An 18,967-nucleotide genomic window follows, 5' to 3' on the forward strand; every position below is an offset into this window, starting at 1 on the left:
GATGAAGAGAAATCATTACATAAATACAACAGTACAAGTAATTAGTATATGCAAAGTGAAGGAACTTTCTAATATGTCCAAGGTGATAACATGGTGCATTATAATCATATTGTGATAAAACTTTAAAGAATAAGAGTATATGTAAAGTGATGACAATAAAAACAAAAACGAATTATTAGCTGACAATATGAACATTCTGGACTTAATATATATATATATATATATGCTAGTAAGCTATATTAAAAAAGCAACATATAGTTATATTAAATTAGTTTGAAATGGAGCATAATCATCTTTAACATGAACAGAAATCATTACATAGGAAACTGAAAAAAGGAAAAAAAAATATAGTTATTTATGCAAATGAGTCAGTATCCTCACCGGTTTCACCATTACTTAACAACTCATCTTCATTATCATTGTCGGTTTCCTCATTGTACTCCCCATTATCTTCATTCTCTATGCCACTATCTACATCTTCATAATCTTCACTCTCTGCACCACTATTTGCATCTTCAAAATCTCCACTCTCTGCCTCACTATCTGCATCTTCATAGTTTGTTGCACTCTTCAAATTAATTTCTATTGGGTCAATATCTTCACGATTAAGACGTTCAATATCAATTGATTCAAATAAATTTTGAATGTCCATTGAATCATTTTCTTCATAAGCATCCAACTCATAAACTTCAAATGAATCACCATGATCATCAGCTTCATCTAATCGGTCTAGAAAATCCCACAGATGACGGTGATGCACCTTTCGAACCACTTTCCAATGTTGACCCATCTTGTAATCATCCACGTAAAACACTTGTTTAGCTTGTGAGGCAAGGACAAAAGGGTCGTTCTTATACCAATATGAAGTGACATTAATGCTTGTGATTTGAAACTTTGTGATCATCTTTTTCTTTTTCACATTTGTGTCAAACCATGCACATCTAAAAAGTACAACAGAGTGTTTGGACCTATAGTCTAACACAAGAATGTCTTCTATTACCCCATAAAAGTCACAAGATTCACCATCATGATCACCTACAACCCAAATTCCACAATTTTGAGTGACACGCCTATCATCACGAACTTTTGTGCCATATCGAACTCCATTTACTACACATCCACTATATGATCTTATTCCATAATCAGGACCACATGCTAGTGAGTACAACTCATCAATTACCATTGGATATTTACATCTACTGAAATATTTTATCTGTGAAAATGTAATTTTAATTAATTAACAATACTTACATATCAAGCTGGAATTTTACCTTTTATAACTAAAAAATACATACCCTTTGTTCAAACCATTGTGCAAATTCCTTTTCTTGTACCTGCAGAATACTCGTGATACCCTTGTTTTGCAATAGTTTGGTGTGCTCACTGCAAAAATGTAATTTAATTAGAAGTATGGATTTATAATTTACTTATTTTGAACTTCAACTAATAATATATAAGTTTTGGTTCTTACTCAAAATATGACTGCAACTCACAGCAATTGTAAAGGATGTACCAATGAGCTTTTTTAGAATCATCATCTTTCAGTTCAACAAATTGAGGTTTCTCCAACAAGTTCACAGGTTGAGTGAATACTGACAAAGTCGAAGCAATCTGATTCTCACCATCTTTATTACGTTCTGGCCGATTGAATCGAGTATCAATACCATGAAGGTACATTGAACAATAAGTTAATGCCTCATTAACAACATAATCCTCTGCTATTGAACCTTCTGTATGAGCTTTATTTCTCACATATTTTTTCAATGTTCCCAAAGCTCTAATAATGAATGAAAAATATCATAAAAATAAAAAAAAAGTAAAAAAATTAAAAATATTAAAAGAATGTAAATTGATTAATCAACTTTAATAACCAAAGGCTTTACCTTTCAAAAGGATACATCCAACGAGTATGTACTGGTCCTGCCATTTTTGCCTCATATGGTAAGTGAACTGCTAGATGAACCATGATATCAAAAAAGCCTGGAAGGAATATTCTTTCCAATTTACACAATGTAAGTATTATCCCCTCTTGTAACATATCCAAGTCTGAAACAGATAGAGTTCGTGCACAAAGTTTTTGGAAGAACATGCACATTTCAATAATTGTTCCACAAACCTCTTTCTTAATGTAAGGTCTTATACCCACGGGAAAAAGTTGTTGCAAAAGAACATGACAATCATGAGTTTTCAAACCTGATATCTTACCATCCTTAATGTTCACATTCTTTGAAATATTAGCAGCATAGCCATCTGGAAATATGACAGACTTTAAAAACTTATAAAACTCATGTTTTTCATCCCTTGTTAATGAAAAACATGCCAAAAGTTTCAAAACTTTATCGCCAGTTTCTTGTAAATGCAATTCTTTTCGAATTTTCAGATCCTTTAAATCCATACGTGCCTTGTCAGTATCCTTCGACTTACCTTTGATGTCCAACATTGTTCCAACTATATTATCACAAATGTTTTTCTCAATATGCATCACATCCAAATTGTGCCGAAATTTTAATTTAGACCAATATTCTAGTTCAAAAAATATGCTTTTCCTTGTCCAATTTAATTCACAGGCAGCACGTTTTCTCTTTTTATCCACATTGTTAGGATGTTTCCTCGGTCTGCTCTCAATTGTCCTATCTAACTGTTGTAATATTTCAGCTCCTGAAAATTGCCTTGGAGCTAACCTTCGTTCAGGCTTTCCATCATATTGTCGATTATTTCTCCATGCATGATTTATGGATAAATATCGACGATGTCCCATGTAACAAATCTTACTTCTTAAAGCTTGGGAAAAAGTATCTTCATTACAAGTCGAACATGCTTTGTATCCTTTGGTACTCCATCCAGAAAGTGTTCCATATGCTGGAAAGTCATGTATTGTCCACAACACTGCTGCATGCATTGTAAACCTCTCCTTTTTAGAGATGTCATAAGTGGTGACACCATTTGTCCATAGATCTTTCAATTCATCAATCATAGGCCGTAAGTACACATCAATGTCTTTTCCAGGTGCCGTTGGGCCTGGTATTAATAGTGACATCATCGAAAAAGTCTCTTTCATGAACTTCCAAGGTGGCAGGTTATAAGACACTAACATCACTGGCCACATGCTATACGAAGTACTCATGTTACTAAAAAGATTAAATCCATCAGTGGCAGCACCTAGCCGGACATTACGAGGATCCATAGCAAATATCGGATATTGTTCATCAAAGTGCTTCCATGCTTCTCCATCTGTTGGATGCCTCAATACTCCATTTGTGTTAGGACGCTTCTCTTTGTGCCATCTCATATCAATAGTAGTATGGTGAGATGTAAATAATCTTTGCAATCTTGGAGTGAGAGGAAAATATCGAAGCACCTTTTGAGGGATCCTTTTCCCCTCAGTACCTTGAAATTTGTATCTCAGTTCAGCACATATTGGACATTTATCCAATTCAGTTGATTCTTTCCAAAACAATGCACAATCCCATTTACAAGCATGAATCGTTTCATATCCTAATCCAAGTGCATGAAGTGTACATTTTGCCTTATAGTAAGACTTTGGCAATTTAGTACCCTCTGGAAGTGCTTCCTTGAGAAGTTCAAGCAACATACTAAATGACTTGTTACTCCAATGGTTTAAAGCTTTTATATGCATTAATCTGACCCAAAAAGTCAATGCAGAGAACTTTGTACACCCTGGATATAACTCACTTTCAACTTCAGCAAATAATCCTGAAAATTCTTTATTTCTATGATCTTGATCTCCAATGTGACCTTCATATGCATCTACATCAATATCCATGTCACCTGCAGCATCTTGCAATGCTACCATCATATCATCATTATCATCTTCTTCCCTATCATGTTCAACAGCTTCATCATCTTCCTCAAAACCCATTTCAATACCTTGAAAATTCAGTGCCTCTCCATGATAAATCCAATTGTGATAATTTGGTGAAAATCCTTTCACCCATAAATGTCGTTCAACTACACTTATATTTTGGAAATACACATTCCGACAATATCGACAAGGACATCTAGTCCTATTATCTTCATCTAAATGATGTTTAGCCAATTCAATAAATGATTTAACACCATTTGTGTATTCATCTGACAGCTTATCATGACACCATAACTTCCTAGAAGAAACCAATAGTATAGTTATAAGGATATAATATATCAAGCACTTAAAATAACTTAACTTGTACAATATTGAAGCTAAAATGGGTTTAAGTGACTCAATACACAGCAAGATAGCATTAAAGGATAGGAAATTAAAAGAATAATAAACTAGTTAACTAGCAAAAGGAGAACAGATATTGCAATATTCATATACTCAAAGACATGAAATGGTCTATTTAAAAAAAAAAACAACAAAAAGAACAATGATAGGTATACTAAGCATTATTCATTCCACTAATATTTGTTTTTGGAGTATATTCATAGCCATCTAGAATTAACATTGATAATCAACTTCACTTTATCATAATAAAGATAAAACTTCAATGACCTTGTGTCCAGTGTGTTTTCTTATAGCATGATCCTTTTTAAAGGTTATAGCAAGGTAGTGGAAGCACAATGTCAGGAGCTGCTAATATATATTTATGTATCACATAAAAATTATCTGTATGTAGATATACTTTATTGAAAAAAATAAGAATAGAAATTTCCAGCTTACTAGGCATTAAGTTATGGCTAAACTGTGTGATATAGAGTTATCTTGTAACATAATATTTTAAATAGAATGTGGACAATGTTATTATGTTTCTATGATGACTTGGTTTACAAGCTGATTTGGAGTTTGGCAAGTATCCCTACATTTGGTTATTTCAATTGCTCTGCCACATGATTTTTGGGCTCAAGTTCGTGTAGATGCACTACTTTTATTGTTTTTGCCAAAATAATAAATTAGTTTTTTCAATCTTATTGGAGGGTAAGTCAAATGGAAAAAACCACCTCATCCACAAACAACCAAACCATAATTCCAGGAAATGACATATAATTTCGCTTAGAAATTATGAAAACCAAATAGGATATGGAAATGTAATTTGTATAAGTCATAGGAACTAAAAGTATTCACCTAATCCTATATATGCTGCAATAAGCTGTAAGTTGTTCCAACAAAGAATGCAGGTTACATATATTTGTTTTCCTATTGACTCATCATGTAGTTTGGTATGAACCCAAAAACGAAAATCTGATATATTTTTCAATATTTGCAGTACTAGAACTCTGTCATTTACATAAAGACACCACAAACTCAGAAAGAAAATGTCTCTTACCAAGAATGCCTTCCTTAGGTCATGAAGAACCTTTTCCCTCTTGGCTCATCACATCCAACTGAAAATCCAACCAGCTCCTCAATCCAGTTGCTTTCGTTTGATATGTATAAAACCCAATCATTCACGTATACCTTACAAGCTGAGCAAAAATACATATGAAGAATGACTTCTTCAGTCAGCCAAAATTCTGGAATTGGACGAAATTTGATAGGTGGTAGCAGAGGTAATAAGCTGTATTTTGAAAAGAAGAAAACAAAACTGAGAGAGAGGTTGAGAGTGTTACCGGTCGAAATGGACGCACAGAGGGGTAGACTCCTATCACACAAAATGTTTCAAATGGGAATTTGCTTTTGCTAAAACGTAAACATAAGGGACATATTGGGATTTTAGCAAAATGAAATAAATGGGAAATATGGAAAAAGGCGGCAAAACTTCCCACCAAAGTAGAAATTCATATTTGGGTTTTCACTTTCCAATATAAATTTTCGTTTACTTTCTCTATTTTGCTTTCTTTTCTCTCTTTTTCTCTTTTTTTCTTCTGTCAAAATCATATGAACCTAAGAATTAACCATATAAAAATTTAATATTCATATGACAAATATTGTAATATACATTTTCTATAAAACAATGTCCATATATATATATATATATATATGTTAAATAACAATGAAAGCTATATGTATGGAAAGTGAAAAATGTATTTTGTCCATCTTAATTAATCAAGTGTAAATTATTAGGAAACATATTTATAATGTGGTTAAGTATCAGAAAAGTTTATGTGCATTTGCAATTATTTTATATCATGATCATGAGTTTGAATTTAAACACTAATGATAATATATATATATATATATGTACAAGTATCTTTGTAGATTAGTATGTAAATAACATCTTTCTTTGTATGATAAAAACTATAATAACATAACAAATGCTCATTGAGAAAACAAAGAAGGATCAAAATCATAATAATTAAACACATATTTTATATATAATTATACGGCGACATATAGTATCTCAAATAAATTGCGGACTATATATATGTATGGGGTCGTGTTCTATCAAAAATATTTGACAAATATGTTCGACAAATCGCACTAGCAATTGCAGGATCATTCAATAGTTGAAAATTGATATATTTTAAATATATTATAATTTTGAAAAAGAATTATTTTTATTATCTATTTTAATAAAAATAAGCGATTATTTACCATTAGCTAATAACAGTTAAGGATCGCTAATATGTGTCAAACCCCTAATTTGTACATAGTACATTCCCCTATATACATATAGTTACTTATAAAAACTATGCTATAATACATCTAAGCCCTTAAGATTTGTAATAAGGTTTGTTATAATTTGATGTTAGAAAAATACACTAAGACCGTGAATGTTAGACGCTTTCCATCAAACTATTTGTACAATCAAAATATCTTCCAACAACTTATAAATATAAATTTCACAATTAATCATTAAGGGAGTAAGAATTTGTAAATTTTATAATTAATTATTAAAATAAAAAATATATAATCATAAATAATTATTACGTTATGTCGGTAATAATCATGGCACTAATTTGCGAAAACAAAAAATGATAAGAATATTAAGTAAAACAGAAAGATTTGACAAATAATAATCCATTACATTTAAAGTGTTTTTCCTGGCATAGAACCAATTATTAATTTACAACACGTTTATTATAAATTCATAGTCAAAAGTTAAGCATTCATTGAGGCACAAAATATATATACATATATATATATGTGTATACATATAATTTTGCCTGTGAACAGTTAAAAATACATTAAAAATTAAAAATAAGTTACTTCAAAAATAAGTATAACATTAAAGTTAGTGAAAAAAACAAAAAAAAAAAAAAAAAATCGAACTAGTGCAAAATAAAGAAAATGCAACTTGCCTCCTCTCAAGTTTAAACAACATTAATATAAACAAGCTTTTTTTTTTTTGTCTCATTATGTTTATTCTTGTTATTAAGAACAATAAAATGTAAAAAAAAAAAAAAAACAGAAAAACAAAATTCAAATCATGTAGGGGAGAGATGGAATCCCACAAACTATTTTTCATTTTGCATTTTTTATCCTTAATTTAATTATTTAAGTTTGCATTTTTGTCCTCAAGTTCGTTTAACCTCCTAACCTTTAAAACATTGCAGTTAAATGTTGTTCTACCATGGAGAGGGCATAGTATCGAATTCAGTCAAAATCCATGTCATAATTATAGGATTATAAAGTAGTGTCCTTGCCTACACATAATTGTCATTGCATACATTTATATACTTACACTACAAACAGAAAGTAGTGTATCAAAAGGACTGTAAGCTGAGCACTTGTGCCTGTACATGCTTTGCAAAAAGACTTGTGATTGCAAATGTCTATAACCATGCATAGTGCCAAAAATTCACCTGTGAATGCAAATATTTTGCATTCTAACTATGTACACTATCAAAAAACTATGTATAGGTGAATTTTAATGCTATGCATATCACAAGCAGAAACCATAACATCAAGTCATTGTTGCAGTAGGTGGTGGTGGTGGTGGTGGCGGCGACTGGCTGGGACTTGAAGGATGCTGACTCACATCCAAGAAAGCAGAAAGTCTGGCAATGAGTTCTGCCTGTTGATCCACAACTTGTGCAAGTCGTTTTACCTCATCCTTGTAATCTTCAAACTCTGTAGCCAACTGAGGGGTAGGTTGGTTAAGCAGCCTGCTATAGCTCTTTCTTGGAGCTGGTCCAACACCAGAAATGAATCCAGCATTTCTACCTAGGACTTGTGCATGAATGTCAGCTTCTGTCAAAAAAACCGGTGCACCAGTATCATCAGGAGAAGCATCATCTTGTGTCTGCTGCGTTTGTGCTTCTTGTAGCCGAACCATCTCATTCTAACAACATGAAAGGTATAAAAATGTCATTATAAGATATTACAAGTATGTCAAACCAGTTAAGGAGTGATAAGTAAAACTTACATATCTTGATTCAGCTATAACATTATTCCATCCTTTTTTTTGTGTCTAGTGTGTTCTCTTGAAAAACTCAATCTCACCAATTGGTTCATTTGGAGATGACTACAAAATAAAAAGAAAGATAATTTTACTTGCATGCTTAAACAAAGGGAAAGTCACATTCACATTTGGGACTAAACCTTCTGTATGTATATATATATATATATATGTATATATAGACACTTATATAACATTATAATCATAATCTCCAACTTCAATTCAACATCCCAATGAATCACCAAGATTCATAGTTTAGAAATAGCTCACAAACAGAGGTAACAACAAATCAACAGAATCACATAGAACTATAGCTACAAGGCAGTAGAAATCCAATATCAACAAAGTTGAAGCATAAAAGGTTTGTCGGAATAACAAAGGTAGTAATAGTAAATGTCCTTTTTAGCTGATACTGTTGACATTTTTGCCTTTTTATCATGGCAATGAAACTAAATAGTCATTAAAGCCATGAAATTCTAAGCTCAAACCCAATTCTGCTATAGATACATGACATATATTATAAACTGTCAAAGGACCAAAACTAGTAAAAATCCATTAGCATCCAATGACAACCAAATTTCAATAGACATAAGATGCATGAGCAAGAGATTTATCCTTAAAATTACTAAGTAAACACTAAGATATCAAAGATATTAATGCAATTGGAAATTTCACTTATCAAGCACTTTATGAACCGAGTATTTACCATAATATGGAAAAATAATAAAGAAAAAATAATCCATTCTCAAATATTACTAAAGTAATTGTTGAAGAATGTCAAACCAGTGCTGCCCTTGTTGCAATAAACGATCTTGATCCAGCATGATGATTATATAGCCTTTTAGCCCTATTACATTGCCCTGCTTTAGAACGTTTCTGTATATATAAAATAAATGGTTTAGAATATAATAAAATATACACATGAATTTAAAAAAAAGTTTGAAACAGTTTAAATAGTTCTAACTCACCAAAAATTCTGGACTCTCAAAATGAGCACACAACCACTCCCAATCTTCTTGACATCTTAGTCTTTTTGGTCTAAATTGCAATGGGTCTTTGCCTTGCATCTTACACAGCTTGAAATGATTGTTGCAATAACTCCTATTGTTCTTATACCTATCACGACAATGCCTCTCAACAATCTCTATCCATTGAGGATCATTCAGATCAATGTCAAACCGATCCTTATACACAAAAGGAAAATAAAACCTTGTTAGTTATTATAATACTGATATGGTATATTAATGATATGAGTCTAAGTTTTACTCACAGCAATATGTTTGTAGACAATTTTCCTTTCATCATCAGAAGCATATTTCCATCCCTTCAATCTTGGTGAAACAAAGTTACGCACAGCAATGCCAATCTGATTGGCAAAGGGAGAACAATGATCACCATATGCATGCATATCCCCATCACTTGCTTGGATGCGAAGTTTAGTATTGGATGCCATTGTTTTAAGAATTTCCAATCCTCGCGTAATGCCACGTGTATTTTTCTTCATTAAACCTACAAAGTGAAATAATGTTAATTAATAATACTATGTAATATAGATTCTCAATTTACATAACATATATGATAGATTACCAACATACCAGTGGATACAGGTGTATCTTCAGTACTCTCATCTACAGGATCTATAGGAGAATGACCTCTAGACGATGTAATGTTTGGAATTGGTGTTTCCACATACTCTGGACCACTAGGTATTGATGTCTCACTAGGCGTTGGTGTTGTGGAACGATCTGGTGTTTGCATAGGTTGTCGACCTCTAGGGGATGGTGTCTCCATAGACGATGCAGTCCTTCTAGATGATGCTGTCATCCTAGGAGACCTCCTAGGAGCCAAATTCTCTCTTTGTGATGGTGTCCTCCTAGGGACCAAAGTCTCTCTTTCTGCTGGGGTCGTCCTAGGAGACCTCCTAGGGACCGAAGTCTCTGTTTGTGCTGAGGTAGTCCTAGGAGACCTCCTAGGAACCAAAGTCTCTCTTCCTGGTACGTATCTTGATCTCTTAGGTGGCATATTTAAAGGAATATTTTGGCAATATTTGTTTCCCCTATATTACCATCCTGCAAACATAAAAAATAATATCAATACTATATCTAAGGGATTGATATTGTCAATAATCTTAATCATTCAATCCTTTTGTTATACGTATATATATATATATATATATATATATACATACATGTATATATGCATAAATGAAGCAATCATCACTGATCTTGTGGAAATGTTATAGTCCATTCTTATTCTATCTCTCAAACCCACATATTTATATATGTACATACATCTATATAGATGGAGGATGCCATCAGTATTCCAATCTCCACAAATTATGCACCATGCCTACACAAGGTGATCATAAATAATAATTAGACAATTAGTTATATATATTCAACAGGAGTTATTCTAATTTGATTTCTCCATTCAATTCCCAATATGCAATAATATTATATATTGATATTCAATTACATTTTGCTATGTTATGGGTGTTTATTATTAGACAAGTTACAGAGTCCATTATTCAACATTCAACAATTTAGAAGTTCTTAAAAGTCCCAATCCAAAAAAACCAAAATATAGTAAAAATCTAGAAACTGTCTTATTTGTTTATAGGTTGGAAAACCATATTTACTTCTTTACCTCAAGTTTTTTTCCCATTTTCGGTTACCCTTTTTTTTTTTTCTTTCTTTTTTCTTTTCTTTTTCTTTTTTTACATTTTGATTCAGTATCTCTCAAAAACAAAAAATCTCAAGCAATCAAATTACGATGCTTGTGTTTTTTTCAAAAGCAACAAAGCAGTTCAAGAAAATTCCAATCCATGAAAACTCATTACATTATGTTAAGAACATAGGAAAAAAGATAAAAATGCAATTATGTATCAACATGTGGGAAAATTTTCTAGAACTTTATTGTTTGAAAATATCAACCACATTGCCAAAAACCAATAACATATAGGGCCAGAGACTCCTCTCACTCAATATACCTATCTCTCACAAAACACCACAACAAACATAGAGGGAAAAAAAAGAAGAAGTTATAGATGTCTCTTAGCAAGAATAGATTTGCTTCCTCTCATGTCCCTAATAAATCCTTCAATCCTTCCTTTATCAGCTCATTAAATCCAGTTGACTCTTTGTCATACGTAACAAAGAACTAACCCATCTTTCACCTACGTTTCATGGAATGAACAACTTAGGGAAAAATGAAGAAACAGAGAAAAGAAAAAGCACAGAGAGAAAATGGGAGAGAAAACACACCTGAGATGGAGCTTGAGAGAGATGCCAATCCAAGCAGTCAGAAGCAACGAATGGTTAGAGAGGTGAGGCAATCCAAAGGGGGAAGCACAACTCTTGGAGAGAGTTTTAGAAAGGAAATAGGGCCGGTGCAATTTTATCATCTAAAGGGTTTTATGGGGATCATCCATCCAAAAATGGTTCTATCGGGATTGTAACCAAAAATACAAAAAATAAATAAATTGATCTATGGGTCTATACGGAGCATTATCAAACCATCCACTGGTTTTAGCTTTTCACCTAAAAAGGATATATTTGCAATTTGGTTGTAAACATTTTATTTTTATTTTTTTTTAGAAATGTCAATTTTGATATTTTGTATGATAAATGCTTCAATATAAAATATTCATATAATAATGTTATTAGTTATATATAAAGTATCAATTGTTAACTAAAATTATATGTGTGGACAGTGGTTAATATAACTACTTCACACAAATTTAATCAAGTATACAATTATTAAGAAACATCTATTTAAACAAGGTGGTTGAGTATACCATGATTCACACTTTGATTTTAAATTTTTTTTCTTATCATTTTACCCTAAACTCTATTGCCTACTATCATTAGTGCATAATGAATTTCATCCAAAAATATTGAAAAAATTGTCAAGTACAAACTAGAAGGGAGCAAAATGCAGCTTCATATAGGTTAGGGACTATATATGTAATCAAATCTAAAATAATTATAAAATCTATTTTTTTTTTAAGTAAATATTTCTTTACAAAATGCAGCTCCATTGTGGATTATTTTATTAATATTATTATTAACACCGTTTGTATCTATTTAATAGCCACTGACATGGTAGCTCAAACCATTAAATTACCAATTTCATGTTTCTTTTTCTTACATTTAGTGAAGGTTCTCACTTCCCGCCAAAATGGAAAAGCATGTGGATGGTTTCCCGCCCTTGCATTTACTCACCAAACATAGTTGGTCGCTGACGGCATTAAACTAAACCTATTATAAACTTTTTTTTTTTATATTTTATTATTTTAAATTCTATTTAGTGACCAATATTTTCGTCACAAATATAACATTTGACCACCCAAAATAATTTGGTCATGGAATGCCTTATGCTAACATTATTTGCTATTTTTCCTTAAAAAAAAAAATTTAACTTATATTATTAGTGATTAATATATTGGTCCTTTATAAATACTTTTAGTGACCAACAGTGGTTGGTCGTTGAAACTTCATGTTCCGGCCAAAAAAAAAGGTGGGAAAGCTTCCCACCCTGCCTTTTTAACTACCAAATAGTTTTTGGTCAGCGAAAATTTATATTTGTGACCAAATTTCTGGTCACCATAACAGGTCAACCAAAATTCTACACGTTTCTCTTACTATCTTTTCTGCGACTAAATATCGGTCGTTGTTTTATTCATTCAGTGACCATTACTTTTTCGTCACTGACAGCATAGTCGCTAATTCCCTTTTTTTTTGTAGTGAATCATGTTATGTATCCATTCATTGGAAAATTTATGGTTGTTTAATTTGATGATATTCTTGTATATAGCCGAAATTTAGATGATCATGTAAGACATCTTAGGTTAGTTTTGGGAGTACTTAGGAAGAAAAGATTATTTGCTGACATTAAAAAGTATGATTTTTGCCAAAATAAGCTTGTATTTTCAGGATTTGTTGTAAGTTTTGCAGGAATTAAAGTTGATTAATCCAAGGTCAAAACAATTTAAAATTGGTCGAAACTTACAACCATTACCTAGGTAAGGAGTTTTCATGGTTTGGTTAGCTTTTACAAGAGATTTGTCAAAGATTTTAGTATTATTGTAGTACCATTAACCAAAATTTTCAAGAAAAATGTTGGATTCCAATGGGGAGAAGCACAAGAGAACTCTTTTAATTTATTAAAACAAAAATTAACTAATACTCCTTTATTGGTTTTACCAAATTTTTCTAAAACTTTTGAAATTGAATGTAATGCTTCAGGGTTAGGTATTGGAGCTGTATTGATACAAGAAGGAAGACCTATTGCATACTTTAGTGAGAAGTTGAATGGAACGGCATTGCAGTATCCAACCTATGAAAAAGAGTTGTTTGTCTTAGTTTGAGCTTTGGAGACATGGAAACATTACTTGATGCCAAAGGAATTCACACAGATCATGAATCTTTAAAGCACATCAAAGACCAAGGGACGCTTAACCGAAGTCATGGAAGGTGGATTGACTTCATCGAGACCCTTCCTTATGTAATTCGCTACAAGAAAGGTGAGAAAAATGTGGTAGCTGATGCTTGTCCTAATTGTATGTATTGTTTTCAACCTTATATGCTAGATTGTTTGGTTTTGAACAATTAAAAGCAATTTATGAGCATGATAGTGACTTTGGTGAAATATATAGAAATTATGCTAAACATGTCTATAATAAATTCTATATCTTTGAGGGGTGCTTGTTTCGGGAAAGTCAAGTTTGTATGCCTAATTGTAGCATTAGGGAATTGTTAGTTAGAGACGGTTATGGTGAGGGGCTTAATGGGACACTTTATTATTGTAAAAACTTTGTCTATATTGCAAGAACATTTCTTTTGGCTGAACATGAGCAAAGATGTAGAGAGTATGTGTGAAAGGTGTTTAACGTGTAAAAAGTCCAAATCCAAGCTTAAGCCGCACGGCTTGTACATGCCTTTACCAATTCCTTCTCAGCCGTGGGTCTAGAACGGGAAAAAATTCAATTTTTGTGGTTCTGGATAGGTTTTTTAAGATAGCACATTTCATTGCATGTAATAAAACTAATGATGCATCTCATGTAGCTAACGTGTTCTTTAAGGAAGTGGTGAGACTTCATGGTATACCTAAGACTATTGTTTCTGATAGGGATGCTGAGTTCTTAAGTTATTTTTAAAAAACATTGTGGGCTAAGTTAGACACTAAATATTTATTTTCCACTACTTGTTATCCACAAACTAATGGTCAAATTGAAGTAATGAATAGAATTTTGTCTGCATTGTTAAGAGCATTAATTAGTAGAAATTTTAGAACTTGGAAGGAATGTTTGCTGCATGTTGAATTTGCTTATAATAGAACCGTACATTCTGCCACTAAATATTCACCTTTTCAAATTGTTTATGGTTTTGATCCTTTAACTCTATTAAATTTAACACATTTGCCTTCAAGTGAACGTGCTAAACTAGACGGGAAACAAAAAGCTAAATTTGTTAAGCAGATTTATGAGAAGACTAAAGCAAACATTGAAAGCAGGATGGAGCAATATGCTAAGGTTGCTAATCAAGGCCAAATTAAGGTTGTGTTTAAACTGGAAGATTTGGTTTGGTTGCACTTAAGAAAGGAAAGGTTTCCTGAGCAACATAAGTCAAATTTTATGATTTGAGAAGATAGACCTTTTCAAGTTTTTGAAAGGGTTAATGAAAATGCCTACAAGCTTAGTTTTCCAGGTGAGTATAACGTGAGTGCTACATTTAATGTTACTGATTTATCTCATTTTTCTACAGGTGATGACTTTGATTTGCGGAAAGATCACTTCCAAAAGGAGGGGAATGATGAGGATCCGCCTATACCAGCACAACCTACAACCTACTGGGGTGTCCAATCCTGTGCAACTGAAGACCTGGCCAATTACTAGGACACAAGCAAAGGGGTTTAAGTATAATCTAGTTAGCTTCATTTAAGGTGTGATTAAATCTCAAGAAGGCATGATTTATATCCAAAGATTATAAACCCGTGCTGAGCATCTAAGTTGTGAAGGCAAAAATGGACCCAGGAAGCTATTTTAGTACATTTGTGGACTCCGGGCAGTAAGGGATAGATTTTTTGGCCTATGAATGAGATTGAGCACACCAAGAGGCCATGAAATCATACCAAGGTAGAAGAAAGGTTGACCAAACACATCATTTGCACAAACACTTCAATAATGGCCGGTTTTGCTTGTTTTGGTGCTGGAAGGTGGTTTCTTGTAATCCAAGCGAGCTTTGATCATTCCAATCAATGGCAATGTATGGGAACCAGTTCTAATCCTACACAGCCTACCAGGCATATTGGATCTGATTTGGAGCTTAAATTGGCTGGTAATTAGACATAGATAGCTTATTTGGAAAACTAGTCAACTACTTTTCAAATCTGAAATTTGACTTTTTGTTTTAGGAAATAGCATTTTATTTTGTTTTTTATTTAATTATTTTATGGACAAATTTATTAAGGAAATTTGATATTTTAATATCTTGATTGTAAATTAATTAATTCCTTTTTCAAAATTAAGGAATTAATTAATACAAATTATATAAGGAAAGTTAAAGTCAAATTCAACCACACCATTGTTTCAAAATCATTGGCCGATTTTGACCTAGTCGATTTAGGGTTTTTGTCTTGTAACTCAATTGTATGTAAGGGCTTATCTTTCAATGAAACATACACTACATTATTGTTCAAAAAATTTATTTGTAAGAAGAATTCTCTTTGTTCTCTTTGAACACCTAAAACACCAAATAGAGATCGAGTGTTTTACTTTGACTTATCAATAGGACATATATAACCTATTGTGGTGTCTTTATCATATACTAAGGTTTCTAATCACAAGTTGATTAGGAGTTAAGGTGACCATTAGAATCTGAACTTAATTTTGATTCGAGCTAGTATAATACGGGTTTAGGAGCAAGTCGATCCAGGTTAATATCAACTTTAAATGTGGGAAAAATTGATTCAAAACTTCCCCATCATCTCCTCTCATATAGGTTGCAAAGAATGAAACTACTTTAAGACATTTTCCTCAAGAGAAAAAGAAAAAAATTTCAACTAAATGACACCCTCACTAATACCCTTGATCTTTGTAGTATTTTCAAATTGTAAGAACATAGAAAGATGAGTACTAAGGTATACATTAGACAGCCTTCCTAATTGATTTTGTTGAACCATTTGAGTCAAGTCCATATTTGACTCAAAACTTGATACATTTATAAGTTATCTTCTTATACTTGAAAGATATTGAAAAGATATAGGTCTAAGAGAATCTTTTATGGACCTATATTGATTAACATTCTCCACAACTACCTACAAAAGCAAAAATAAACCACAAATCAAAAAAACAACAAACAAAAACCAAAAACTCTATAAACTACTACAACAACATTACTTAAAACAAAACCAAAAATGAAGTCTCAAATTGAAACCAATTAGCTTAACTTTAACTTTAACTAGAATACTTCACAAAACAAAAATAACTTAATTTAATCCAATTCATCTTAATCCAAACCAATCCCAGGCAACAGTGCAAAAACTTAAATGATCGATTATCACAATCTAAAATCTTGTAAAAATATCATAAAAATCTTTCGTAAACTAGCTAAAAACTTTGTTTGATTGTAATAAATCTTGCAAGTACATAGATCAAACAATTAATAAAGTATACATGAGTATAATATCGTTGCCCTATAGAGATTGATACAAACCTAGGTCGACTTACTCATAAACCCATATTATATTAGCCCGGATTGAAAATTAAGTTCAGATTTTAATGGTCACCTTAACCCCTAATCAAATTGTGATTAGAAACCTTGGTATATGATGAAAATGCCACAATAAGTGATGGATGTCCTATTGATAAGTCAAAATAAAACACTGATTTCTATTAAATGTTTTAGGTGTTCAAAGAGAACGAAGAGAATTCTTTCTCACAAATATTTTTTGTTATGAATAATGTACTGAATTTTATTGAGAAAATAATCCTTTAAATAGGCTAAGGCTCACAAAACAAAACCCTAAAACACTAGGTTAAAACCAGCCATAAAGATAAGGAAACAATGGGGTTGGCCAAATTTCAATCTTTTCCTAATCTAATTTGGATTAATTAATTCCTTTATTTTAAATCAAAAATTAATTAATTTACGATTGAAATAAAAAAATATCAATTTTCGTAAGTTAATTTTTCCAGCAAATAAACAAATAAAAACCAAAATAAAAGATAATTTCCTAAAACAAAAAGTCAAACTCAAATTAGGAAACTAGTTAACTAGCTGAAAACTAAGCTGTCTTTATCCAATCACCAGCCAGGTTAGGCTCTAATCAGCTTCCATATGCCATGTAGGATTCCAAATAGGATTAATAATAATTCCCATACATTGCCCATTGATCAGAATAAGTTAAACTTGGTTGATCAACGAAAGAAGTCAAAGACAACACCAAAATGAGCATTGTCGGCCAAAAGGATGAGTTATGCACACAAGTGGTATTTAAATTCTTTTGCTTCTACCTTAACATGATTTCATGGCCTCTTAGTGATATCAATTGAGTTCATAAAGTGTTTAATCCATTCCTTGCTACTCGGGGTTCAAAAATGTATCAAAACAGCTGACCGAGTCCATTTCTGCCTTTGTAACTTGGATACACAAGATAGGCTTTGGATCTTCAGATAATGCGATGCCCTCTTGAGATTGAATCAGTCCTTAGATGAAGCTAACCAGATGTCCTATAATTTCCTAGCTTGTGCCCTAGTGATTGGTCCCGTCTTCATTTGTAAAGGATCAACAACTTAGTGGGTAGTCAGTTGTACAGGTACGGGTAGATTCTCGTCATTCCCCTCCTCTTGAAAAGGATTTGCCCTCAAATCAAAGTCATCACCTGCAGCAAGTGGACATAAATCAGCAACATTAAATGTAGCACTCACATTATACTCATCTAGCAAGTCAAGTTTATAAGCATTTTTCATTGACCCTCTCCAAGACTTGAAAAGGTCCATCGCCTCGAGGCATCAGTTTTGACTTTCTTTGTTCAAGAAATCTTTCATTTTTTAAGTGTAACCAAACTCAATCTCCTGGGTCAAACACTATCACAACAAATCTTAGAAATACAATCTCATTTTGGCAAAAATCATGCTTTTTAACATTAGCAAACAATCTTTCCTTCCTAAGTACTTCTAAAACTAACCTAAGATGTTCTACATGTTCATCAAGATTTCCACTATACATTAGAATATTGTCAAAATATACAACCACAAATTTTCCAATGAATGGATGCATGACATGATTCATTAACCTCATAAAAGTGCTAGGTGCATTAGTTAAACCAAAAGGCATGATTAACCATTTGTACAATCCATATTTAGTTTTAGACATGGTTTTCCATTCATCATCCTCTTTCATCCTAATTTGATGATACCCACTCCTAAGGTCAATTTTAGTAAATATGTAAGCACCATGTAATTCATCAAGTATATCATCTAACCTAGGAATTGAATGCCTATATTTAATAGTTATATTATTAATAGCCTTACAATCAAAACATGTGCCATGATCCATATTTCTTAGTTACTATTTAAACAGGGACAACACATGGACTCATGCTCTCACGAATATAACATTTGTCTAATAGCTCACGTACCTACCTTTGTAACTTATTTGTCTCCTTAGATTACTCCTATATCCAGG

The 18,967-nt window shown here is 32.1% G+C and overlaps 1 protein-coding gene across 1 annotated transcript; it reads right to left on the bottom strand.

Moving 5' to 3' along the window:
• Nucleotides 1-355: 355 nt before the first annotated feature.
• LOC107404115 (uncharacterized) lies at nt 356-3,880 on the bottom strand. The gene is made up of 6 exons (XM_060812932.1): nt 2,566-3,880; nt 1,884-2,448; nt 1,514-1,747; nt 1,296-1,383; nt 604-1,213; nt 356-543 (listed from the first exon to the last, which is right to left on the bottom strand). Exons 1-6 carry the CDS (start codon nt 3,878-3,880, stop codon nt 356-358), a joined length of 3,000 nt encoding a protein of 999 aa, XP_060668915.1.
• Nucleotides 3,881-18,967: the final 15,087 nt, after the last annotated feature.

This window comes from Ziziphus jujuba, chromosome 11 (assembly GCF_031755915.1).
Source record: "Ziziphus jujuba cultivar Dongzao chromosome 11, ASM3175591v1".
NCBI classification, from domain to species: Eukaryota; Viridiplantae; Streptophyta; class Magnoliopsida; order Rosales; family Rhamnaceae; genus Ziziphus; species Ziziphus jujuba.